This window comes from Acomys russatus, chromosome 9, assembly GCF_903995435.1.
Source record: "Acomys russatus chromosome 9, mAcoRus1.1, whole genome shotgun sequence".
NCBI lineage: Eukaryota > Metazoa > Chordata > Mammalia > Rodentia > Muridae > Acomys > Acomys russatus.
The window spans coordinates 35,480,253-35,508,181 of NC_067145.1; the positions used below are offsets into that span (position 1 = coordinate 35,480,253).

At 45.5% G+C, this 27,929-nt stretch overlaps 1 protein-coding gene across 1 annotated transcript; it reads right to left on the reverse strand.

Annotated features, from left to right (window-relative positions):
• Positions 1 to 3,532: 3,532 nt before the first annotated feature.
• LOC127193613 (40S ribosomal protein S25-like) lies at positions 3,533 to 27,168 on the reverse strand. Its single transcript, XM_051150857.1, has 3 exons — positions 27,010 to 27,168; positions 7,212 to 7,311; positions 3,533 to 3,992 (listed from the first exon to the last, which is right to left on the reverse strand). Exons 1-3 carry the CDS (start codon positions 27,166 to 27,168, stop codon positions 3,598 to 3,600), a joined length of 654 nt encoding a protein of 217 aa, XP_051006814.1. The 3' UTR covers positions 3,533 to 3,597.
• Positions 27,169 to 27,929: the final 761 nt, after the last annotated feature.

Below are 27,929 nucleotides of genomic sequence, written 5' to 3' on the forward strand. Positions count from 1 at the left end.
GGCCTGGGGAAAGGGGGGAGGGGAGAACCTGTCACTCCAGGTCTATTTTAGACACATTTGAATGGATAGTAACTGAAGTTCTGAGGGTGTGGATCCCTGCTTACTAGAGAACATTTATGCATTGATTAGCAACTGGGTACTGCTTCTAACGTTTAAATTGTAGAGCAAGTTAACAGAGAACTTCATGCTAAATAAAACCTAACCTCCAAGGCACAATGAAAAGTAATTCTTTTTTTTGTTTTCTTCTTTGAGACAGGGTTTCTCTGTGTAGCCTTGGCTGTGTAGCCTAGCTACAAAGCCTAGACTCGCTTTGTAGACCAGGCTGGCCTCGAGCTCACAGCAATCCACCTGCCTCTGCCTCCCAAGTGCTGCAATTAAAGGCATGCACCACCATGCCTGGCTGAAAAGGTGATTTTTCTAATGAAATCAGCTCCGTTCTTTGAGCTAGACTACATGCAAAGTGAGGTAAGGATCATAATTAGTACACCTTCACCCACTCAGGGTTGCCATCTTTCCTGGCTGCCACAATGGTGCACATGAATGTCCCGAATGAACATTTTCACTAAACACATCAGCAGTGCTTAAAAAAAAAAAAAAAGCCAAGTGTTGGTTTCTTATCTTCCAGAAAAGTCACTGTTCATTTTCTAGCTATGCTGAAGCATGGTCACATGGGCAAATTTGAAGTCACTGGTGGTCATGGAGCTGGGAAGGGTGTTATGCCCCTCACTATACAAGCAGGTTAGACAGGGGAGGGGCACCATCCAGCCCTAGATCTGCCTAGAAAAAAAAAATGACAGAATAGTCTCGAATCTAGTCAGTTTGGTTTCACTGATCTGATAGCCTCAGATGACATCACAGACTACAAAGACCCAAGAAGAAAAGCACCCATGGTCAAGAAAACCCTGGGATTCTTTCCCTAGGTTTTTAATGCACACAGAGGATGGAACAACTCAGTGTGTGTGTGTCAGGTCGGGGGGGGGGGGGGGGAGTTATTCGCACCCACCAGACACTGAATGTTTTCACCTTGGTCCCAGCCCTGGATCTGGTTCTGGGGTGTTATGAAGCTTCCTCACACTCTGAGGACGACAAGACGGTTTTCTCGTTTTGTGTGGTGTGTATCATAACAGGCAGGTGAGGCTCAGAGAACAGTGGACTAGAGGCACAGAAGACTGCCCTGAGGATGAAATAAGGTTGTCACGAACTTTGAGGGCCAAGGAGGAGAGAACCACACAGGCACAGATACGAACAGGTGTGCAGAGACAGGGAAAACCTGCAAAAGCACCGTAGGCAGGAGCAGGGCTATGGTGTCGGGGAGCTGAAGAAACAAGAGACTGAACGCTAGGAATGCCTTCTCCGGCTTTGTGTTACTATAACAAACACACAAGCTAACCAGTTTATAAAGAGAGAAGGTTTACTTTGGCTCACAGTTTGGAGGTTTCAGTCCAAGGTCAGTAAGCCCTGTTGCTGGCCCTTAGGTGAGGCAGTATATCATGGTGGCTTGTGATAGAGCAAACTTACTACTCATGGCCAGGGACCAAAACCAAGAGAGAGATGCAGGATCAAAGGCTCACATCTGCTTTGAAGGTATGCCTTCCACATCTTCCCATTAGACCTCATGTCTTAAGGTTTCCACTATGCCCTCCACCCCCAACATTGCCAAGCTGGGGACCAATTTTCTAACACATGGATGTTTGGAGGACAGTGAGGAGCCAACCAAAAGCAACAATGGGCACTAGCCAGAGAAGTTCTAGCATTTATTTTGTTGGTGCTGAAGAGATGGCTCAGCAGGTAAGAACACTTGCCGCTCTCTCAGAGGACCCAAGATGGGCTCCCAGCACTCAGGCTAAGCGTAACTGCATTTCCTAAGAGTAAACATAAGAACTAAATATAACAATGTGCATGAGGTTATGCTAAGCAACACACTCAAGAGACGAGATTTGGTTATACTTTCAGTTGGCCTCTCAAAGGTAAGTGACTATATTTATTTATACCCCAGCCTCTCTTGCAGCTAAGTTATGAGAGGAGATCCACTTGTCTCTGCCTCCCAAGTACTGGGGTTAAATGCATGTACCACCAAACACAGCTTTATCCAGTTTTGATTATTGTAGCCATATAGTAAGTCCTAAAGTTGGGTAGTGTCAACACTCAAGTTTTGCTCTTCTTCTTCTCCTCCTCCTCTTCCTCTTCCTCCCTCTTCTCTTTCTTCTTCAATATTCCGTTGGCTATTTGTGATCTTTGGCCCTTCATTATAACCTTTAGAATTAATTTATCTGTAACTATAAAATGACTTTCTAGGAATTGAAAGTCTAGGAATTTATTGGCTTTGAGCATGCTAGGAAAGTGGTCTACCAGTGTGCTGTATCTACAACCCAGCCTGCTGGGATTTCAATAGAGATTATAGTAATCCATGTGTCAAATTTGGGACGAAATGACATCTTGACAATATTGAGTCCTTGCTGGGACTCTACCTAGTAGAATGATCACTTTCCATGTGCAGTGACCAAGTTCAGTCCCTAGTACTGTCCTTTATTGGCCCCCTCCAGGAACCACTGACAGTATTGAGTCAACATGGAATATTATTCTATTTATTTGTTTGTTCTTGATTTTTTTCTCTAGTTTGGAATTTCTCTCTTTTGAGGTCATGTTCATATATATTTGGTTTACAGTTGAGTGTCTTGCTGTTTGAGTGCTAATGTAAATGTTTTTGCTCTTTGTTTTAAGCTCTTACTTGGTCACTGCTGATAAGTAGAACTATAATTTTTTAATACTGCCCTTGGGTTCTACAACCTGGAATAATTGCTTACTACTTTTAAGAGAGTTTAAAAACGAATCCTTTTAAATTTCTTTGCATGTACATGTGGTGTATGTGCATAAGTGTATGCATGTTCCTGTGTGTGTGTGTGTGTGTGTGTGTGTATGTGTGTGTGTGTGTGTGTGTGTGTGTGTGTGTGCGCGCGCGCACGTGTATGGAGGCCAAGACTGACCTCAGGAGTCTTCCTTGACCGCTCTGCATCTTGTTTACTGAGGCAGGATCTGTGAATTGAAGCACAGCTCATCAGTAAAGGCCAGCTAGTCAGTTTGTTCTCAGGATTCCTTGTTTCTGCATTCCAGCATGACAGGCAGGCCACCACCCTCCCCCAATATTAACAGTGTGGGTTCTGAGGGGCTGAACTCCCCTCCTGATGATCACCTGGCAAACGCTTTGTCCACTCAACCTTCTCTTGAGCCCCTTTCAGATTTTTTTCCCCAGACAATCATGTCGTAGGCAAACAAAGACAGTTTTGTTTTCTTCCTTATCTGTACATGTTTTGTTTTCCTTTTTCCTTAATTGTATTAGCCAGGATTTCTATCACAATGTTGAGAAACTGTGGGTGAAAAGGGCTTTCTTCCCTTATTTTTAACCTTAGTGGGAATGCATTGATGTTCTCATCATAAGGGTAATGTCCACTGTTAAATTTTGTAGCTGTTTTGCATGGAGTTGAGAAAGTTATTTCTTATTTTTAGTTAACAGCGGTTGTTTTTTTTTTTTTTTTTTTTTTTTTTTTTTTTTATTTAATAAAGTTTTATTTTCCCAAATGTACAGCTGATTTAGCCTGCTCATGCATCTTCACCAGCAACTGGGGCATCTCCACCCTTTGTGTTTCTTGTGTAAATTACTTGGGCTCTGTGCTTTGAAACCAGCTTGGTAAGTCCTTTACTAAGTAGCTCCTGAAGGGCTGCCCTGGCCAAGGAACCACGAATCTTCGGTTTCTCAGAGACCACAGCTGGAGTAATAAGCTTATAGTTGGGAACTTCCTTACAGAGTTTGTCATATGTGGCTTTGTCAAACAGGACTAAATTGTTGAGCTTGTCCTGAACTTGGCCTTTGGACCACTTCTTTTTGGCCTTGCCACCAGACTTATTTACTGGGTCTTTGTCTTTTTTGGCCAATTTTCCAGCATCTTTCTTCTTCTTCGTCCTTGGGCAGCGTGGCGACGACCACTGCAGCCTCACTAAGATGTAGGAAAAAAAAGCCAACAGAGTTTTTTAAACTTCTGAATATTATTGTTAATAACAAATAATTATTTGTTAAATGACTTCTCTCTCTCTTTCTATGGCTACCAAAGTCCCTGTTGTATTTTAAGGGACTTTGCTGAATCATATCAATACATCTCAGTTTGTATCGCCTTGTCCAGAACTAGTCATAGGCTAACTTAGATGAAAGGGATGCTGGGAAATATTGACTTGTCTCAGCTAGTAGTAGAGGTGGGTTGCAATGAAGGAGTCAGGCTGAGGAGAGGACTCTACTGGAAAACTTGATACGTAAGCATGGTGTCCTGAGCTCAGTTCCCCAACATCCATGAAAAAGTTGAGCATGGCCACATATGTGCCTTTAACCCCAGGCATGGAGACAGGAGAATTGCTGGCCTTCACTTACATGTGCACATATCACACACACATGCACGCGCACACACACACACACACACACACACACACACACACACACACACACACACCACCCTCTAAGGATGCACTGCCCTGCAGGGTGACTGGCATGGTTAGAGGCTGTGCTTTGCCTGTGCCTTTTCAATATTCCAAAGGTAGTGGCATAGGGCTTAAGGTAATTACTGTCCCCAGAGAAGGCCTTCCATATCGCAACATTTTTTAAGTCTTTTCATGTAAAATGAGACTTTCTATGATATTATTAAGTGTTCAAAATATATAAACAACATGAAGGACACTTATAGCAGGAATGGATGCCCTAAAGCATGTCCCTTAGTCTCTGAGCACACCCTGGCTGGTCCTCACTGAGAAGAGATGTTTTTCTAGTCTGGGAATGGTCAGTCATCCAAAGGGTTGTTTGTATTGCAAGACAGAGACCCTAGTTTTAAATGATATTTCTTCTGAAAATGTGCAGATTCTCAGGAAAGCACATTAGACAACGCCTCCTGGATAGAAACGTCTTCATTCATTTTATCTAAGTTTGATCAAGATTTTATATAAAAAAATGTGTGTGTCTGTGTGTGTGTATGTTTGTGTGTGTGTGTGTGTGTGTACTCAAAGGGCAACTTTTGAGAGTGGCTTCTTACTTTCCACCATGTGTGTTTCAGGGATTGAACTCAGGCGGTAATGGCAGTTAGAGCCATTACCTGCTGAGCCATCTTGCTGGCCCTGGGTCCAGGTTTTGATATGCGCAAGAATTGACTTTTCTAATTTATTGTCTTAAAACATGCCAAAGCAGATTAAAGTTCTCAAGGAGGAAGCCTGGAAGCCACGTGTTCTCTGTGTGTCTTTTGAGTCAATATTTAGAATTCCAATGTCAGTTATTCAGAACTTCAATGCATGAGCCACATGCTTCTTGCAGCCATGAACTAATTACTATCACACTTGGCCCCAGGACACACAGCCCTCTCAGTAAGAAATTGCTGTTGGAGTTATGACGATGTGGGAACACTGATCACTTATTAGAAACTAATGTGAGGCTTTAAGACCAGAGTTTCCACGAGGCCTTAGCACTGTAATGCAGAGAAATACTCCAGGAATCCTGGGTGTGGGTGGGAAAGCTTTTATTGACACCTGTGATCTTGGTGTGTACATGAGTACCCCTGTCCTCACTACACACTGGGTAGGTGCTGTTGGCCGTATGACACACATGCATGTCAACTCAGGCACATGCCAGGCACTCACCTGAAATTTAATTAATCCATCACGATCAGGGTTATGATCATTTCTGCCCATTGAAGACTTGCCTAGTTGAGGCTCTCTAACCTACTCTGGGCCAAGCCAGAGTTCTTCGGAGCAAGCCCACATCCACGGGGCATAGATCTGGGGAGCAGCATTCTGGGCAACCAAATTGCCTATGGCTTTGAGACTAGAAAAATCCTGTTTTGTTGTTGTGGGGTGTGTGTGTGTGTTTGTGTGTGTGTTTGTGTGTGTGTGTGTGTGTGTTTGTGTGTGTGTGTGTGTGTGTGTGTGTGTGCGTGTGTACAATTGCATGTGGAGGTCAAAGGCTGAAGTCCAGTGTCTTTTTCTACTACTCTCCATCCCATTTTTTGAGAAAATTCTTTCATTGGATCCGGAGCGCACTGTCGGGCTAGACTAGCTGACCAACAAGCACCAGGGATCCTCTCGTCTGCCACACCTAGCTTTTTGCGTATGTTCTGGGATTATATTTAGGTCTTTGTGCCATGTGGCTAGTATTTGACTGACTTAACCACCTCTTCAGCTCTCAGGAGAACCCTCAGTCCAAGGCCACACTGGGATACCTAGGGAGGCTATCTCAAAAACGACAGCACGGAAGAGGAGGAGGAGGAGGAGGAAGAGCAGGAGAGGACAGGACTGAGAGTATGACAGGCAGACCATCTTAGCTACAAGTAGTGTCTGGGAAGGAGCTGAAAAGCAGTGGGTGGAGGCACCCGGGTTTTGTGACTAGATCCACTATGTAGGTCTGAACAGGAGGCAACTTGCTAGCTTTAGGAAAATAGAGGCAGACGGCAGTGCCGTGTGATGAGCAGGAATGCAGAGATAGAAGGAAGGCAGGAAAGAGGGAAAGATCATGTGATCATAGAAGTTAAGGGTTCTATGAATCCAGCCCTTTAACTTGGGCAGATGATCCCAAGGCTCCATCTGGGGCCTTGCTGCTTGAAGTCTCAAAGTGGGTAAAACATGAGAAGTCCTGGGCCCTCGAAGCCTAGGGAGGAAGGGAGGGCACGGGAGGGAGACTGTTAGAAAAATGTGTGGCTAGATTTTTCTCAGTGTAGATCCGGGTTGAGAAAGAACTGGCTGCGTTAAGTAGATATCACATATTGTGGACACATGCCTCAGCAGGTTCTTTGAGAAAGAATCAAAAGTCCCCAATTCCCATTTTTTAGATGAGTTTATTTTTAAGGGAGGGGGCGTAGGAGGTAGGGGGTCGATAATGGTTACGAACGGCTAAGTGTTGTTTTCAAAAATGGAGAAAATGCTGTAAAAACTTCACAGCAAGAGGGTTGTTGTTGTTCTTTTTTTTTTTTTTTTTCATTAGGCCCTGCTGGGCAGGCATTCTAGCAGGTTCTGTCCTGTGTCAGCATAGTGCAGGAGCTCAAGTCAAAGCACACACAAGCATGGAGTGGAGTGACGTCTGCATGTTAGCTAAGTCAGGGGATCGCATCATCCCTGCGTGATGTGCTTTCAACAGGGCAGATGTCTCCTGTCACTCGGTGTCTGTGGAAGGAAATCTAGATTTGACTCACCTGGTTGCCTGTGGCTTAACATCTCTGCAAGGTTGCTGCGGAGGACTCTCCTTTGGAGGCTCAGCTCCGTGGTCACTGTAGAAGAGCTTTCATCTGACCCCTGGGAATGTTGGAGAACCCTCAGTTTTGTGTTTTTGAAATAAGTCAGTAATTTTGGTCCTTATTCAGGAGAAGAGGATGACACAGAGTGTGTAGGAATTATGTCCTACCAAGTGTAGGCCACACGCTGGGGAGGAATCATGGGTGATGGCTGAGAGGCCATGGAATGACCTGTGTTATTTCCTCCTTCATTTCTGCTCCTGTTAATGGGCTGGAGTTGGCCCTCTACTTCTATCATGAGGGTCCCCAAGGTTGAACTCCTCCCCTATTTGCTTTGTTCATTCCACTCTTACAGATGAGGTCACACAGACCCACACCCACACACACACACACACACACTGAAAATGGATACATTGTCAACAGTTTCAATCTCAGCATGGGTTTCCAAGGTCTTTCCCCCTCCGCTGGTCGTACCTCCATGAAGCCCATCTTGCCTCAGAACCTGACTTTCTTCCTGTATCTACACTGCCTGCCCCCTTTCCTTCCTGCACATACTGAGCTACATGGTGTGCTGAAAGTCTCTGCGCTGCTCGCTGCTTCCACCAGGACAGTACGAGCTTCCCAGAGCATGCTCTAGCGATCTCCAAGCCTGGTGTAGGAACTGTCGCAAGAGATGGTCGCTGCTTATTTGTTGACTGAAGAAATAAATGTGAGAGGGCAGCTGTGCTTGGCTTTAGATAAACCTACCCGCTCATGAGAATTGGCCATGTGACAAAACCTTCCAGCTAATGGCTTTTCTGGCCTGAATCTGGGGCTACTGGCCTGACTCTAGAAGTCACTACCACATCAAAGCCATCTAAAGGACAGTTCCAGACCGACTTAGGCCTTGCAACCTAACCCAAGTTAGTCTGGGGCACTGGTGTCTTTGTTTCTGCTGCCTTTGGGAGGCCTGTCCATCAGCAAGGTTCCTTTAACAGAAAAGAGGTCCAACTGTCCAGAAAGCCTCATCCAGGAAGGAACTCTTGTCACTTCCTCCCCTCACACCCATCTTTCTGCCCTTGATCCCGGAGATTCTGCATGCTGGGGGGCGGCCAGCCAGCTACTGTGGTGGCAGTGGCCTCCCACAGAGCTGAGCAATTGCCACTAACCCACAATTATGCTGACTTTTGGAAAGCCTCTGTGTGGCAGGGAGCAAAATCCTGAGTTCCCAGCTGTTGCTAACTCAGGTTGAAGCCTGAGGAGCGTGCACATTCTAGCTTTTACAACACACACCTTTTCGTTAGACTATTTAGCATAAATATGTCCTAAGTAGGAGCTAATGAGCTGTTCAGTCAAGCCCTGCTTTTCCCCTATAAAGCAAGGCCTCACAAGGTTGCTGAGGAGGAGGAGAGGGTGTGAGTTGTGGCTGCTCTCAGTTTCAAACACGTAGCTCAATTGCTACATGTGAGGGGAAAATAGAAACAAACAGTCTTTTATTTCTTTTTTTTTAAATTAATTTATTCAGATTACATCTAAATTGTTATCCCCTTACTTGTCCATTCTTTATTTCCAATGAAATAAGTATTGGCTTCTAATCATCTGAAGTGATCAATGTCTTTTTCTTTTTTCCTCATAGAGTATATGTAAGTGTTCGCTTCCCTGATGTCTTGTTCTTTTTTAAAACAGGCTTCCCAAAGGAACAGCCTTAGACTTTGCTATTTTCTTTCTTCCTTCCTTCCTTTCTTTTGTTTTTTTGTTTTTTGTTTTTTGTTTTTTGTTTTTTTTTTTGAGGCAGGGTTTCTTTGTGTAGCCTTGACTGTCCTGGACTTGCTTGGTAGACCAGGCTAGCCTCGAATTCACAGTGATCCACCTGCCTCTGGCTCTGCTGGGATTGAAAGTGTATGCCACCATGCCTGGCTTTATTTCCTTATATTAAAAAGAAAATCTAGATTATTTCTTTCCCTCAATTGAAGGTTTAATTTGCTCTTTTTATTCTAATTTTTAAAAACTCAACATTTATTTATGTGTACATTCCTGCGTGTGTTTACCATGTGTGTTTAGGTACCAGCAGAGGCAAGAAGAGGGCCTCCACCCCTGAGGATGGAGTTCCAGGTTGTTGCGAGCTGCCCAGAGTGGGTGCTGGGAACTGAATTCTTACCCAAAGGAGCAGGAAGTGCTCCTGAGCTCTGGGCACCTCCCCAGCCCCTTATCCTAAGTTCTTAAGGTGAAAACGTAAACACTCAATGTTAATTCCTTTTCTTTTGAACACAGTCATATAACAGGACATTCCACTGTGTAAGCTGCATTCTACAAATCTGTACCTCTTGAGTTTGTATTGTTGGTATGTTTGAAATATTTTCTATTTCCCTAATTATGTCTTCTTTTGAAAAACCACTGTGTGTGGACTGGTGAGATGGCTCCAGAGGAAGCTGCTGCCGAGAGTGTTGACATCAGTTCCGTTCCCTGAATTCACACGGTGGAGAAAACTGAGTTCCTCAAGGCGCTCTTTGATCTCCACATATACTGTAGCATGTGCACACACACAAACACACACACACACACACACACACACACACACACACACACACACACACACAATGAGTAAATGTAAGAGCAAAACCAAAATAGAACAGAATATCGCTATATGTTGTTTTGGAGTGTGCTTAATTTATAAATATTTGGATATTTTTTAGATTACTAATCTAAAATATGTATCATCACTTATTTCTAATTCAGTTCCACTGTGGTTAGATTTAAAACCATTAAAATTATTGAAACCCCTCTTCTAGCTTTACAAGAAGTAGAAATTTTAGTGACCCACCTTTGTATACTTAAATCTTCTTAGCATGTCTCTCTCTCTCTCTCTATATATATATATATATTTTTTAATACAGTAACAGTGGGTTTTTTTTAAAAGATTTTATTTTATTTATTATGTATACAGTGCTCTCTCTATCTGCATGCACACCTGCATGCCAGAAGAGGACATCAGATCACATTATAGATGGTTGTGAGCCCCCATGTAGTTGCTGGGAATTGAACTCAGGCCCTCTGGAAAAGCAGTCGGTGCTCTTATCCTTTGCGCCATCTCTCCAGCCTAGATATCTATCTTTTATTTAAACTTAGAACAGAAACAAATGAAGGTTATTCAGGCTCCAGTTTTGTTGCAGAGATCTGTGTACTCTGTGATTAATACACATTGGTGCTGTGGAGGAGGCTCATCTGGTGCGGTACTCACCACACAAGGTGGAGGGCCAAAGTTTGGAACCTTAGCACCCGTATAAATGCCTGGCAGGAGTAGTGGCCCACCTGCTGTTCTAGTGTGCTGGTGGCAGGATCCCCTGGGATCAAGCTGACTGTCCAGACTAGCAGAACTGACAAGCTCTGTGCTCACATGAGAGCCCCTGCTTTGATGTGTAAGGTAGAAGAAAACTGGTTCAGCTTCATGTGTGCACTCTCCCAAACATGCGCCAACACACACACACACACACACACACACACACACACACACACACACACACACACACACCACAGATATACATGGACACACTGAGACCAAAGGCAGGAGTCCTCTTTGAAAACATTTCCTTCAGGGCATAGGCTTGAAATTTCCCTCCTGAAATCAAACACACGGTGGCCTCTGCCTGTTCCTTAGCAAGAGGCAGACAGTGTCTCAGGACAGTCTTGAGAGGTGGGTCTGCTTCTGTCCCCTGGGATTCCGTGCCTTCGTCATGCTCTGTCAGTCTGTTCTGGCATTTCAGAATCTCGGAGCTGGCATACTCTTGGGAGACTCTGCTTAAGTGAATAACAAGCCAGTGCTGCTACTCTCTGGCAGAGAAACCAGGACTAGCAATGTGATAACAAGGTTATGGGAATGGACATTTCCTCCTGGACCTCACACAGTGTCTAAAGCAATTTCAAAACTGGATGTTCCCAAGTCACCCCCACTGGTCCTTCACAAACACTAGAGTGTTTACATGCAACTTCCTCTCTACAAAAGTTCAGTCATTTGACCCAAAGATCAAATTCCAAAAATCTTACCATAAAAGTCACAGAGAGCTTCATTTGCATATGAGAAGTAAAAGTTGAAAAGTATAAAAGACACAGAAGGCAGATGTGGCCAGAGGTGGAAGGTGGAGACAAGTGTGCAGCTGTCTTTCCTAAGGTGCCCGATACTCACGCTTCGAATAAAAGAAACGCCTGCAAGACATTTTCAGCTTTGAGATTAAATTTAATCTTGCATGGAGATTAAATTGCATGATGTGCTAATGACATAGTTACGATTCTGTTTACCGGATTCCAAAAGAATGTGTTCATTCAGTAAACTTGCTTTTTCAAACTAGTCAGTATTATTTAGCCAAAGCAACATGCTGGAGGCTCCAGTCTCTCTGTTCCTCATGGGCTTTCTTGGTGGTGTACCCTGATCTTACACAGGAAAGGCACTCTGCACCTATCACCCAGATCTGATTATTTTTTTCTTTATAGGGCTAGAATGATAAACATAATAAAGACTTGCTGTCATATATGTACCACCACCCTTGTCGTGGTGTGTGTGTGTGTGTGTGTGTGTGTGTGTGTGTGTGTGTGTGTGTGTGTTTGGGCTTGTGTGTTCCTGGTGGGGAACATCAGATGTCTTTCTGTGTCACTTTCTATCTTATTCTCTCCAGACAGGGTCTCTCACTGAATCTGAAATGAGGCTGGCAGCCAGCAAGGCCCCAGAGAGCCTCTTCTCTGTGTCCTTACACAGAACTGCTGTTGGGAGCAAGATGTGCCCTTCCTACTTGCTCTTTTTCTGGAATGCTCTTCCACCATGCCTCTCATCATGAGGAATCATCAGAGGCTGAATAAATGAGGCAATTCAGCTTTGGGCTCTCAGGCTCCAAAACTGTGAGTTCTGTTTTTTTTTTCCCATCTAACTTCAGGCATTTTATTATAACTGAGCTGCATGCCCAGTCATTGCGAACAGCCATGTTGTCTTCAAGTGTATGACTTTTATTCCTTCTGTGTTCTTTAAAGGTTTGGGAAGTAGATTTGGACATTCAAAAATTAAAAGCTCAGGTTTCAGTATGTCCTTCAGTTTAATCATTGATTTCTTCTCTTTTTTTCTTGTTTATGGTAGCACGGAGGATTGAAAGTAGGCCCCTAAGCACGAGTTTCACCACAGGGCTACATCCGCAACCATGAGAAACTCTTAGGCACCAGTTTTTTAAATCTCTGAAATAGGAACAAAAATTTATTTCTGGATTGTTGGAAGAACAAAGGTATTTTTGGCCATTCTTTTACAAAAAGAAGCTGTGTTTGATGAGGCATGTCACTCAATTATGTATCCCTTGCCTGGCCTGTGTGAAGCCCTAGGCTCCATCCTTAATGCTACAAAAGTGTATATTTGGGCTGGAGCAATGGCTTAGTGGTTCGGAGCTCTGGCTGTTCTTACAGAGGACCTGGGTTCAGTTCTCTGCACCCACATGTTAGCCCATAAGCATCCGTAACTCTGGGTCTCACTTTGTGGTCCTGGCTGGCCTGGAACTTGCAGAAGTTGGCCTGCCTCTGCTTCCTGAGTGTCAGCATTAACAGTGTGCACCACACTACCCTGTCAGAAAAGATATTTTAAAGCCTGCTCTTCAAACACTTCCTTCTTGACTGATATGATATGTAATCCCAGTGTTTCCTAAGCAAGCCATGAGCCTGCTGGAAGAGGAAACCAATGAGTCTGCTGGCCAGTCCTACCTCTGACTTCAGGCAAGACCTGGACATGCCTCATACATGCAAACATGGCTTTCCAGAAAACTCTGAGAGGGAAATTTATCCTTGTTCCCCAAAAAACCCAAATGCAGGCCCTGTGCCTCTGCAGCCTGAGTCACTAGCTGTGAAAGCAAGCCTAAGCCTTTAGATGTGTTTTCTTAGTGAGAGTTTTAGCTTGGCCTCAGCCATTGAGGCCATTCTTGCTCACAACATGCCATCAGTATTCCAAGAGGCAGCGTCAGCCCCGATTCACCACGGAAAATCACAGGCTTAAGTAATGAGCAGTCTAGAAAAAGATCAACAAACAGATGGACCTTCTGTGGCCACAAAGTTCTGAGCCTGGAAGACCTCCCTGAAGGAGACAGGCTGCCTCAAGGGCCTCTGTGTAGAATGCTTGACTCTGTTGTGGCATAGAGACAATGATGACCACATAATTGCTGTTCCCTCCCCCCAACATTTTATGTAGCAGGAAAGGCTAATTTAATATGGCTATGTGACCAATCAAACGGCACATTTATCGACGCAGTTTCCATGAAAAAGCATCAAAACATCTATTCTTCTGACCCATTAACAGAGTTCTTTCTTGTAAGCTCCTCCCTTTCTGTGCCTTCCAACTTCCACATCTTAATTTACAAGGCTTTTAAGGAATTTTGCAGATCTCTCTGATGGTGTAAGGTGTTAGTTACTCTCCTTCCTGTGACCCAATCCCTGACAAGACAGCCCAGAAAGAGCAACACTTTTGGCTCACAATTTGAGAGGGCTTAGTCCACCACAGTCAGAGGACCCCATGTGCTTTGGGCACACTGTGATGATGGCAACAGCACATGGTGGAGCAGTGGCACAAGGGGGGTGTAGGGGATGGGGTTTGCCGGCATGTTTGTCTGCATTGCCCATGTGTGTGATCCCTGCAGAAGCCAGAAGAAGTTCTCTGGAACTGGAATTACAGGTGGTTGTGAGCTGCCATGTGAATGCTGGGAATTGAACCCAGGTCCTCTGGAAGAGCATCAGTGCTCTTACTTGCTGAGCCATCTGGCCAGACCCTCAGGGTGAGGTTTCCTATCATTATAATCCAAAGGACCTTCTCTGCTATAATATAATTTCTTCCTGAGAATGTAGTGTGTTAACTTTGCTGATAGTTTAAGAGAATCAGCTCTGGGTTTCCGTGGCATGACGTGACTGGTCTACTTCACCCATGCTAAAAGAGGCTGAAGGTTATTCATAGATAAAAAATCACTTTTTAGTAAATATCTGACTCATAATTGGATGACAATGAAAAAAGATCTCAGAGCTTTTTAGTTTACAACCTTAAAAATGGGACGTTTGGCCCATCTTAGGGCTCATCAGCCATGGCCAATGCTATAAGCTCTCTGAGGTATTTGAACAGCTATCTCTTCCTAAGCCCCAGGCCGGGTCATCCTTCTGTCATTGTTCAAATGTCCTCCCTTGATCCACAATAGAAATGTACTGGGAGCTGCAGTTAATTCCCTGCATACTTGTTACTGGGCAAGAGAGATGGAGCTAGCCCACTTGAACTCCTACCTTTCCTGGACCCCAGGCTCACCAGTGTGGTGTGGACGGTACAGTGTTTGGAGCAAGTAAAGGTCAGGGATGTGGTTTCATGGGTGACAGACAGGGGAGATGACCTCAATGAACAAGTATGTTGTAGAGTGGCTATTAGACTCTGTAACTTTCTCCCTCTTAGCTAGTTCTCAAATAGTGGAGACAGAGACTTTTTAGATTTATTTAAAAAAAAAAAAAGCTTAGAGGCACAATAGCTCTGCGGATAACAATCCTCTAAGCTGTTTTGCTATTTCCAAGCTACATACCCCCATGTTCTTTGCAATAATTGTTCCTGCCTGGGCTGTTTCTTTTCCATCAGGCCAGCCCTCATGGCCTTGTGGTCTCCATCTAACCCCAAAACCGGGAATCTAAGTTCCACTTACTTCTTTTCTGCCCAGTTACAGGTTTCTAGATATTTTATTAACCAATCAATTTTAAATTGGGGAGCAAGGGTTACACAGCATCACTTGGTAATATGTGAGAATATGCTCCTCTGAATAGCAGCCAGATCTTGGGGCCCAGTGGTTAGCATTTGAATACATAGCACCAGACCAACCCCCAACAGTATATTTCTTGACAGAATGAATAAACAAAATAATGTATTTAAAACAGGATAATTATTAAATATTTGGTTTAGCTTAAAAAGGATCAAAGCCCTTTAGGATATAGCCTCTTTCGTCTACTGGAAATTTTATTTTGTCTACTGTTTTAAAAGGAGCTTGGGGGCTAAAGCGCTTGCCGAGCAGTGTACATGACCCTAGTCTTAACCCTTAGTATACCAGGTAGCTCAGGGTGGCCTCAACTCTACGTAGCCAAAGGTGACTTTGAACTTCTTTCTAGAATTAATGCCTACCAAATGCTGGGCTCTCTGGCATGAGCCACTACGCCTGATCTGTAAGGTCTGGGGACCAAACCCAGGCCTTTGTGTGTGTTATAAAGCACTCTACCAAATGAGCTGCATCCTAGCCCCGACCCACCCGAGTTTTAAAAGCACGGGGATCTTTTTATTCATCTACTATTTAGCTGTGACTGTAATTCTGCATCTTTTCCATCTCAGAACTCACTCTTGGAAAGACAAATTTAGCATCCCCCCTTCACACTCCCACCCCAAATAGAAATCTTCCCTGGGACTGCTGGGCCTGTGGTTGACTGTACAGCAAGGGACAGCTCTGGAGGAGAGAGAGGGGAGGCCGGTGTGTGGTTAAGACTATAGCAGCAGTGGCGCTGAGGCCAAGATAGTAAGTCTAAACTTGACCGAGGCAAGTCGCTTCATAAGACAAGAAATAAGAGAATAATGTTCTGGTTAGGATCATCCACTGCTCTGGTTTGGACTTAGTGCAGTATATCCCCAGGGTTTGTTGGTATTTAATCCCCATTGAGAGGTATTAGGAGGGCAGAGTTTTAATCCTATTATGGCATTCGGAGGTGGGGCCTTGGGGAGGTGTTTTAGGGTTAGACAAGGTCATTAGAGTGGAACCCCCACTATTGAGCACTGGTGGCTCTATAAGAAGAAGAGAGACCATAAAACATTCAAGCAACTGCAATTGGTCATGCAGTGCCCTGCAGAAGCTCAGACTTCTGTAGCAAGAAGACCGCCTCCAGATGTGGCCCTCAACCTTGAACCTCCAGAGCCATGAACAAAGATAAGCCTCGCTTATTTCACAAAGTAGCCTATCTTAGGCATTTTGTTACAGTAAGGCAAAACAAACTAATACAGTCACACAGGGACAGTAAGAGGGGAAACCTGTTGGGGGGTACTTGGAGATCACAATAGAGAGCCTGGGTATGGTATTTTAGGGAATGAAGGGCCCACCACCAAGTTCTGTGTGCTGTTGTGGGATGATAGATCTGTAGTGGAGACAGGCCATTCTAGCCACAGAGAAGAAAAGGCACAGAGGTATTTCCAGTGACTGTTGGAATAGTCCAGAAAGAAGAAGAGACGGGCCTTCCTCACTACCTTCCACAGGAAACATACTGGTGGGTTATCACCAGGGTGTGGGCATGTAAAAGCTTTATGTTGTGAAATAACTGTAGACTTAGGGGAAGGCCATGCTGCATCCCAGCTTCCCCCGCACAGTTGACCCATTCACGAGAGAATCACAGCTTCTCCTGCACAGAGGACCCATCCACGGGAGACTCCCAGCTTCTCCCGCACAGCTGACTCATCCACGGGAGACTCCTGCCTCTGTGGAACTTACCAGAGTTCACTTTTCCAGCTGATGCTGTTTATCTGGCTCAAGATCCGTTCGTCAACCCACATTATGCTTCACAGTCTCTTTGCATCCAATCCGTCCAGTCCCTCAAGTTTTTATGACAGTTCTGAAAAGTAGCCACCAACTGCTTTGTCAAGCGTCCTTCAGTTTAGGCTTGCTTGTGTTTTCTGGTTGTTAGACTTAGGGCGTGTGCTTCTTGGCCCATCCTCCTGCAGTCGCCTGGTGTTGCTAAGTTAATTGCAGGTGATCTGAGAAAAGCATCAGGAAATCCTGCTAATCCTTCTTCCATCTTGGCAGCTGCTTCTGTTCCTGATTATTCTGACTCTTTCTTCATTCATGAAGTGGTTCTCTGACACTTCAGAGAGAGATGTTGGTCTCTCGCTTCTCCTGTAAGCCAGTGAAGAGACAACAATTTCCAGACTAGCTCTTCTTTTTAGTTATAGAAAACCTCAAGGTTGAGCTGATCAAAGACTGCCTAGCTAGACATCGCTGTTACCACATCTTGTTCTAAATGCTGTTTCAGTCCCTGCTGGAGGGGGCACAGGAGTTTTAGCTCATTAGAAGTAATGCCCCAGTCTCTCTCTCTCTCTCTCTCTCTCTCTCTCTCTCTCTCTCTCTCTCTCTCTCTCTCTCTCTTCTCTCTCTCTTTCTCTCTCTCTCCCCTCTTTTCTCCTTCCTCCTGAAGCCACCTGAGCCATGAACACAGAGCTGACTAGAGAAGATCCTTAGTACTCAGCTAAGCCACAGGACAAGGACAGTGGAACCATTCACAGAGTCTTCTGAGGTTTGCTTGTCATAGGAGCTTACTGTGACATCCCAGTCCTTCGGCATTAAGACACCACAAGTAGGAGATACACATTCCCTTTGCACACAGTACTTGCACATGTTATGAAGAGAGGGCAGACATTTCATGCCATGGCTTATAATGTGCTTTTTTTCATGGTGGGGATTTATGATAAACTGTCAAACAATTCTGATCCAGACAGGCATGGGATGACAGAAGCCCAGTGTTGCTGCTACTCTCCTTCAACACAAAGCAGATGCCGCCAATCCATCACGCTACGCCTCTACCATGTTTGAATGAAAAAAGCAAACCACCACCACCACCAACTAAGATACCTTTCTGTCTCTAAGATGCCAGCAGCCGTGACGACCTATAGAAACTCTTTCAACGTAAAATTCCCATGTGCCATCTTGGAGCGTCTAGAATTTCCAGAGAGACCCCTACACTTATTTAGTAGAAAAATCAAGCTTTCCACTGGATGGAAATAGTTTTAGCACTTTTCTGTAAGAAGCCATTTTCTAGATTTCTCTCTTTTCAGATTTAGAAGGGCGTGTAAGAGCGGGGGTGGGGGGGTGGGGGGGTGGGTGGGGGGGGTGGGTGGGGGGGTGGGGAAAGAGAGCTCATTTTGTGAAGTGCTTGCCAGGCGAGCACAAGGACAGGAGCCCAACCCCCAGAGCCCATGTTAAGATGCACTTATCCCAGAGAGAGGGAGGAATGGACAGAGGACACCTGGGACCCCCTGGCCAGCTGGCCTAGCCTACTTGACAAGTTCCCTGCCAGTGAGAGATCCTGTTTCAAAAAAAGGTGGCTGGTGCCTTGAGTTGTGGCAGCTGAGGTTGTGACCCCTCCCACACACCCATACTCTACACACACACACAACACACAAACACACACACACACACACACACACACACACACACACACACACACACTCAAGGAAATGTGTCTTCTGTTTTGAAATCTCAGGAGCTTGGGTTTACCATCCCCTGAGGCTGGGGGCTGGGTGCTGGTATTGCCTTTACCACACCAGGATGTCCTCAGAGCCTGCCACAGCACAGGTGACATGCCGCTGCCCCACTGCAGGGGCTTGCTGGGATTACAAACACTGTAAGCCAAGACAGCAAACATTTATTTATCATGCAGAGACCCTCCTCACAGAATGTATTGAGGGGCAGCAATGCCATCTTGCCACAGGCTCCTGGATTGGGGTTTGGGTGAGGGGTGGTAATGGGGAGAGATGATGATGGATGCAGAGCAATGGGGACCGGGAATCAGATACAAGGTCTCAAGTCATAACGTAAAATAAATCACATGGCCACACCTGGCTTCCAAGAGCTAAGTTCAGGCATGCCCAGACAGAAAGCAGGGAGGTAATAACAGTTACTACAGAGTCTAGGAAATATTTGTGAATGGATGCCGCACTGGCCAGTTCCTTGGCCAAACTCTGGAAAGAGCCTCAGAGACAGTGCAGGGAGATGGTTCTTGCCGAAGAGCGCATCCTTAGGTCAAGAATTTGAGTTATCATCACAGCCTTGTTTCCCCGATGAGAAGGGAACACTTTGCTCCTTCTGAAGGAAGAGTCTACCCCCTTGAACATCCAAAAACAATAACCTTGAAATGTAAAGCAGGGCTGAGTGTAGACATTGAGACAACGTGGCCCCCACAGTGGTTTCGGATGAGCTGACTCTCCAGGGACGCAGGCCTGGCCTTCTGCTTATAAAAATCTAAATGAGCTGAAACTTTCCTTTTAGGAACAAGTTTAGACTGCACATGAGGTAGTTGTTTTCCTAGAGCTGGAAGTGCTGAAGAGACACTGTGTTTTCCTTGTGTGCTGTCACTCCACCCTCAGAACAGACTGCTGCCCACAGCATTTACGGTTGAAATTGGCTCTGCCTTGTTTTTATTTAGGAAATGATTAGGCTGGAGAGACGGCTCAGTGGTTAAGAGCATGTCCTGCTCTTGGAAAGGACCCGGGCTTGGTTCCCAGTAACCACATCAGGGGAGCTCACTGCCTGTAATTCTGGCTCTAAGGGGATCCATGCACTCAGGCACCAGTGCGCGCGTGCGCGCGAGCACACACACACACACACACATGCACACACGTGGCACACACACCCATTAAAAACTATTTTAAAAGCTTTTAGAAATGATCGTCTAGAGAAGTCTAAACATCTGAACATAAGTTAAAGCAAATTAGACTGTTTATACGTATTGGGTGTGGTGGTGTGTGCGTACAGTCCCAGCATGGCAGGGAAGCGCAAAGAGCAGAAAGTCAAGGTAATCATCAGCTACATAGAGGAGTTTGAGTCCAGCTTGGGCTACAGGAGACCCTCCCTATTTAACAACAGCAACAACAACAACAACGTGCTGGCTAGTTTTTCTCAGCTTGACACAAACTAGAATCATCTGGGAGGAGCGAACTTTAATTGAGGAAATATCTCCATCAGACTGGACTTTTGCAAGGCTGTGGGTGAGTGGGTCCGTAAGGTATAAGAAAAGTAGCTGAGCATGATCCAGTAAGCGACATTCCTCCATGGTTCCTGCCTCAGTTCCCGCTGTGGCACCCCTCAATGATCAACTGTGACGTGCAGGACAGGTGGGCCAAATAAGCCCATTTGACTGCACGTTGCTTTCTGTCATGGCGCTTGTTATGGCGGTAGAAAGCAAACTGGGACAGAACATGGTAGTGGAGAGTAGGCTATTCCTGTGGCAGGCCTGATCGTGTTGCTTTCTGGGAGAACTGTGGAAGTTTCTGGAACTCTTTCAGTGCTTGGAGCTTAATGAGCTGTTGAGGGAAGATTAGAATGTTGAGAGAGATCGATAAGACGAAAGGCTGCCTTGTGATGCTTCAGAGGGCAGCAAAGGCTCTGTCAGGGACATTTGAGCAATACAATTTGAAATAAGAATCTGGACCGGGTGTGGTGGCACATGCCTTTAATCCCAGCACTCTGGAGGCAGAGGCAGGCAGATCGCTGTGAGTTCGAGGCCAGCCTGGTCTACAAAGCGAGTCCAGAATAGCCAAGGCTACACAGAGAGACCCTGTCTCAAAACAAAACAAAACAAAACAAAATACACAAAAAGAATCTGTAGAAGTGAAACCTTTGCTTTGCTAGTGCAATCAATGCTGTCCAGCGTGGGGATTGAGGAATCAGCTGAGATGACTGAGCCAGCATCACCAAGGGGGAAGTCTTCTGAGCATTAGTCCTTGGGGTCACCACACAGAAACAGTGATCCAGGAGTGAACGAGGCCCAGGGTTGAACTCAAGCTGGCAACGAACTGGGCAATGTGTGTCTCCCATGCATGAGCTGTAAATAGCCTTGCATTTGTTTCTCTCTGCTCTTGACTGTGGATGTGGTCATGACCCATTGCTTCATGTGCCTGCTGCAGTGGCTTCCCCACAACAGAACTGTGAGCAAAGATCTAACCCAGCCTCCACCAAGTTGCTTTTTGTCAAGGTACGTCATCACTGGCACAGAAACAAAACTAGGACAGCATGTACTCACACACACGGCAGTTAAAAGGCAGAGGTGTTTAACCCAGAATGCTCAAGCCACAGGAGTTAGCCTGCCTTCTTCTAGGAAAGGTCCTTCCGTTGGGTATTTGGAGCTCTCCATGCAGTAGGCTCTTCCTTCCTGGGTACTGAGATTAAAAGTGTGCATCGCCAGGTGTCTTAGTTAGGGTTTCATTGCCTTGAGGAGACACCATGACCAAGTCAACTCTCAGAAAGGACAACATTTAATTGGGGGCTGGCTTGCAGTTTCAGAGGTTTAGGAAGCATGGCAGCGTGCATGCAGACATGGGGCCGGAGGAACCGAGAGTTCTACGTCTAGACCGGAAGGCAGCAAGGAGGGGGCTGTCACACTGGGTGTAGCTTGAGTTTAGGAGACCTCAAAGCCTGCTCCCTTTCTCCAACAAGGCCACACCTACTCCAACAAGGCCACACCTACTCCAACAAGGCCACACCTCCTAATAGTGCCACTTCCTATGGCCAAGCATTCAAACACACGAGTCTATGGGGGCCAAATCGATTCAAACCACCATACCATGAGTGGCTATTTCTGTTTTTAAATAATCTCTAATCTTGAATTTCATCATTATAGATTTTATATTTTCATGCTTTGTTTATTTATCTATCTTTGAGACAGTGTCTCATGTGTGTATGTAGTTGACCTTGAACTCTTGAACCCCCCCCCCCAGGGCACCAGATCACATTATAGATGGTTGTAAGCCACCGTGGGAGTGCTGGGAATTGAACTCAGGACCTTTGGAAGGGCAGCCAGTGCTCTTAACCTCTGAGACATCTCTTGAACTTCTTTTGGAGGGGGAAGGAAAAGATTTATTTTGCCTTACAACTTTCAGGTCACATTCCATCATTGAAAGAAGTTAGGGAAGAGACTCCAGGCAAAGGAACCCTGGAGGCAGGAGCTGAAGCAGAGGTCATAGAGGAGCTCTGCTTACTGCTTGCTCGTATGGCTTGCTCAGACTGCTTTATCACACTATGCAGGGTGATCTGCCCAGGGGTGGGACTTCCCCCAGTGAGCTGTGCTGACTCCCGTCAATCAATCACTAACCAAAACAGTGCGCTACAGACTTGTCTACAGGCAAATCTTATGGAAGTGTTTTCTGAATTGAGAATCCCTCTTCCCAAATGTTCTAGCTTGTATCAAGCTGACAACATAGTAGGGTAATCACTGCCCAACATGGACTGTCCTGGATCCACACTTCCTACATAAGCCATAGCATAGCAGGTAACTGCTGGCTTGCAGATGACTATTTTGACCTGGTTTCTGGCCACCTCTAATCCTCCCGCCCACTCTGAGTTCTGGGATTAGAAATATTCCCCTCCATACCTAGTTTATATGATACTTTGTGCATCTAAGAAGTAAGTACTCTACCAGTTTAGTCATACCGCTGGCCTGAGGAGGTGGGGAAGCACCCAGCTTTACAGACACCTGTGGAGGCCAGAGGTTAGTTACAACAGGATTACTTCCTCAATCCTTCTTTGCCTTGTATTTGGAGTTGGGGGTCTCTCACTGAACCCAGAGCACAATGACTGGCTAGACTGGTTTGCCACCAAGACCCCAGAGTCATCCTGTTTCTACCCCTCAGCGCTGGCTTATATATAGGTGTGTAACGCCATGTGCCTGGTTTATTACAGCAGTGCTGAGGGTCTGAACAGCAAGTGCTTTATCTGGGAAATCTTCCCCCACCCATGTTTTTAAAACACAATGATTTTTTATCATTTAGCTTTAACACTGTGAAAACATTGTATAATTTTCCAAGTGTGAGTGGTAGAGAAAGTGTGATTTTAGAGTCAAAGTTGACTAGCTGTTGTTTCCAGTCTCCATTCCCACGTTTGTAGTCTCTCTTCTTTTCCGGTCTCCATTCCCACGTTTGTAGTCTCTCTTCTTAGGGACATGGCTATTTTCTTTGTACCTCTGTTTTCTAATCTGTAAATCAGGAATAGAATATACTGTTCTGGGAATGGGAGAGGAGATGTTCACAAGGTCAGGCATCATATGCTCAGTAAAACGCAGGGCATCAGATAGAGAGATCTCAGATGAGGACGGAGGGGCACAGAGAAAGAACTACACGTGGTGCTGCTTTCTGTGCTGTCTGTGTATAGTTAAGATGGTTCCCAGTGTGTACGTAACAGGCAATCTTTACTGTCACCTTGGCTGAACTAGAATGACTTAGGAGACCTGTGGACATGTCTGTATGGCTGTTTCCAGGCAGGCTCATACCACAGGCTCTGAACCCTGATTGAGTTAAAAAGAGAAAACGTGGCAGGATAGGTGGCTCAGAGTTAAGAGTGCTTGCTGCTCTTTAAAGGACTGGGGTTCAGTTCCCAGAACCCATGTTGGGCACAACCACCTGTAACTCCAGCTCCAAAGGGGCTCTGACATTCTCTTCTGGCTTCTGGGGGAACCTGCAAACACATACATCCCCCCCCCACTTAAGCATATAATTTAAAATGAAAAACATATTAAAACAAGAAAGTAGAAAGGGAAGTGAGCACTGGCATCCGTCCCTTTGTTTCCCGACTGTAGATGCAGTATGACCAGACACCTCGTTCTCTCCCACCCCGTGCTTTCATGACCGTGGTGAACTTCCTTGTCTCAAACTGCAAGCCAAAGCAGACCCTTCTTTCAAGCCTCTTGTCACAGAAGCAGGAAAGTAACCAGTGCAGTGTGGCTGGCACATAGCTTCTGTTGTAGAACAAGCCATAGCATTTTCTATTCTTCTGCTTGTTCATTTTTTTTGTTTGTTTTTTGTTTTTTGTTTTTTCTTTTTTGTTTTTTTGTTTTTTTGTTTTTTGTTTTTTTTTTTTTTTGAGACAGGGTTTCTCTCTGTGTACCCCTAACTGTTATGGAACTCTCTTTGTAGACCAAGCTGGCCTGAAACTCACAGAGATCTGCCTGCCTCTGCCCCCGAAGTACTGGGATTAAAGGCGTGCACCACCATGCCCATTGCATCTAATAGTCTTAACAATACTGCACAATGCTATTTTAAATTGTTGTATAGCAGGCATCCTATGGTCACACAGACTGGACCCAACTAGCCCTGATTGTTGGACCTTTGGATGGTGTACAGCTAATTTCTAGGTCTCACGCCTACGTTCAGGTACGTATCACAGATTGCTGAACCCATTGCACGCTTTCCGATGGAAGGGAATGAGGGACAGCTTACATTCCCAGTGCCACATTGATGTCCCAATTCTAAGTTTAACTAAGAAAGTCAGGAAATACACACAGCTGAGAAAAATCACAGTCATGTAGGTGCTAGTCAGTTTGGAAAATGAAATATGAACAACACCATGAGTTAAGGGAGCCAGGGTTGGCGAAAAGAGGATCTGTGAATAGACAGCCAGGACAAGCTTAGTAGTGAACAGGATGCTTTGGGGGAGATAGCACAGTGGGTAGTGCTCGCTCCGAAGCCTGAGGACTTGAGTTGGGATCACCTCACACTACATAAACTGGATGTGGCAGTGTGAACCTGTGAACCCTGTGCTGGGAGGCAGAGACAAGCAGGGACTCAGTGGCCCCGGCCAGCTGAGTCAGTAGTGAGCTCCAGGTTCAGCAAGTGACCCTGGGATGGCTGCTCTTGTTGCCAACTTGACTACTCCTGCAATTAAGTAAAATCCCAAGTCGCTGGGCACACCTGCAGCTCATTTGAGGTGGGAAGACCCACCTTCAATCTGAGTGACACCTTCCAGTACAGCCCAAGTAAAGACCACGGAAGGAGACTCTCTTTGCCTGCTTATTCTCACTCTCACAGGCGAGTCACTCCTTTGCTGGTGTTACAGAGCCTCCTTCTTCAGGGTTCTGCCATCTACTGAAGACCAGCTGAGACACCCAGCCTCGTGGACTAACCAGCTCCTGGATTCTTGGACCTTCATCTCATAGACAGCCATTGTTTGCTTAGCTGAACCACTGTTTATAAGTCATTCTAATAAATCTCTTCTGTCTGTCTATCTATCTATCTATCTATCTATCTATCTATCTATCTATCTATCTAATATATATGTGTGCGTATATATATACACACACACATATATATATATATGTATAATCTATTATCGCTGGATAGATTCATTCTATAAATTCTGTTACTCTAGAGAACTCTGACTAATACAGACCCTGTATCCAAGAAGAAAAAGAGGTAGAGATCATTGCATAAGTCATTGTCACATCAACCTCTGCTTTCTAAAAACCCATACGGGGGGGGGGTGGGAGAACACATTCCCCCCCATATACACATATGCACATAAAAGAAAAAAGAAAGCTGTTAATACTTGAGTCAGATTGAGACTGAGAGGCAAGCAGGCTTTTTGTGGGTTTCTTTTAGACAGTCTTCTGAATAGCCCAGGGTGGCCTGGAACTTTGCCTCAGCCACCCAGAGTTCTGGGATGCCAGGTGTGAGCCACCCCATCTGCCCAGCCCCAACCCACTCTCAGAGCAAGTAAAGGCCTGGCGGCTCAATGCTAAGAACATCCAGCGGGAAGCGTCCTACTGAGGAGTGGAGGCAGGTGCTGTCCTTTCCAGAATCTCTCCTCTGCTAGAGCAGGGAGCAGTGTCCAGCAGAGGAGGGACTCCCCAGGTGCTCAGCTCTGCAGCCTTGTCAATGTCACCTTATCTCTCAGATAAGGGAGAGAGATTGAGCAACCTGCCAGAGGCACCACATGGCTAGTCAGCAATATGGCTTGGCTTGTGACCAATTAAAAGGGTGTGGTCCTTCACTGCTCCCATCCCAAGCTCATTAATTCTTGCTTTGTGCCTGGAAGGTAGTGACAAGCAAAGAGAGGGATTTGCTGCTGCTCCCTATAAACAAAGGGCTCTGCTCAGGACCCCTGTTGTTGAGAGCTGGCTGTTCATTGTCACACTATTTGTGTTCGCCTACTGATGTGGTGTCTTTACTAAATAACTCTGAGTATCTGTGGGGGAAACCAATAAGAAATTGAAATGAGAACTGTCTACCCAGCCATAGGTAAGATAGCAGCAATGTGATAACATCAGTCAAACTTCTGGCACATTCAGCTCCAGTCTCTGAGGACCACTTTATGGTTGAATTCCAGGTTCTCAAAGTGTGGCTGCTTACTTTCATGGCAGCTGGGAGCATAGATCAGCAACTTAAAAAGAGAGATGTGGGGGCTCGGAGATGACTCAGGGGGCAGACGACGCACCACCTGAGTATGAGGTCCTGAGTTCGAATCTCTAGCATCCACGGAAAAGCCAGGCATTGGCCCTCATGCATGAAAGTCCAAAAGTGGATAACAGAGACGGGCAGATCCTGGGAGCTCACTGGTTGTTTAGCCAAAGCCTAGCCTACATGTCAAGCTTCAGGTTCAGAGAGGGCTCTCTTGTCTCAAGGGCACAAGGTAAAAGCACTGACAGAGGAAGATACTCCACAGTCTCTCCTGGCCTCTGCATGCCTGTACCCACACACTCATGTGACACCCACACTATTTTTGAGATAAGATCTCTCACTGAACCTGGAGCTCACTATTTTTCTGCTAAGCCTAACTGGTCACAGAGCCTCCAAGATCCTCCTGTGTCTATGCCACCTCAGCTACGATGTTACAGAGACGTGTAGGTATCCCTGGCTTTCCTCTGGGTGCTAAAGATCAAACTCAGGCGGTTCTCACACTTGCACAAGTGCTCTTACGACCACAAGGGAGGTCTTATTTCAGCTCACGGATTGGGTCCATGATCAATTGGCCCATGGCCTTTGGTTCTGTGCCAAGGCTACCATGGTGGAGGTACATGATAGAGTGGCACTGCTCATCTCATGGCTAGAAGATAGAAAGTGGGAGAGAAAGACCAAAGTCCCATCCCCTGATGTAAGGATCTCCCACTGGGATCCACTTGCTGAAATTTCTACCACCTTCCAATCATGTGACAGGCTTGAGTTAGTTTTTGAACACCTTAGCCTTTGGAGAACAGTCTCGTCCAAAACCACAGCAATCATCACCACCATCACCATGACTGCCATCACCATGACTACCATCACCATGACCTCTATCACTATGACCACCATCACCATGACCTCCATCACCATGACTGCTATCTCCATGTCCACCATCATCATAACCTCCATCACCATGACCTCCATCACCATAACCACCACCACTGCTGCCATTATTGTCATTAGACCATCATCTCCACCACCACCACCAAGACCACCATCCCCACCACCACTGCCACCACTACAATCTATAGAGCCAGCACCATCCTTACTATCACCACCAGGATTATAACCACTATAACCACAAGCACTCTACCTCCATTATTGTTAGAGCTGTGGCCATTACCTCCAAGCACCTGGCACTCCCTAGACCTGGAATATCTTGAATTCTATGTCTCAGAGTAACTTCATTTGCTCATGGTATTCTCAATACTTTCAGGACTATTAGGATAAGGAGTCTGGGTCCACAGTCCCATCTAATCATTTATTTAATCAAAATAGCTTAGTCTGGAAAGTAACATTTTGTATCAGAAAATCAGGGCTGGAGAGACAATTCAGAAGTTAAGAGCACTGGCTGCTCTTTTAGAGGGCCCAAGTTCACTTCCCAGCATCTACCTTGCATCTCACGACCATCTATAACTCTAGTCCCAGGATATCTGATGCTTTCTTCTGGCTTTCATGAGCACCAGGCACAAACGTGGTGCACAGACATACATGCAGATGAAACACCCGTACACATAAAATAATAAATAAATAAATAAAATGTAAAAAATAAAACCAACTTGCTAAGATGACAATTTTTTTCATGATTTTTTTTAACATTCTATTTATTTTTATTTTATGTGCACTAGTGTTTTGCCTTCATGTGTGTCTGTGTGAGGGTGTTAGATCTCAGAGTTGCAGACATGTGTGAGCTGTCATGTGGGTGCTGGGAA

Excerpts from the sequence above, each read along its gene's own strand:
- LOC127193613 (XM_051150857.1), bottom strand. The coding sequence starts at position 27,168 with ATGGCAGCAGTGGTGGTGGTTATGGTGATGGAGGTCATGGTGATGGAG. Across the intron at positions 7,312-27,009 it reads TCATGGTGATGGCAGTCATG|GGGTCAGATGAAAGCTCTTC; the intron begins GTGATGGTGGTG and ends CAACATTCCCAG. Across the intron at positions 3,993-7,211 it reads GTTAAGCCACAGGCAACCAG|TGAGGCTGCAGTGGTCGTCG; the intron begins GTGAGTCAAATC and ends CCTACATCTTAG.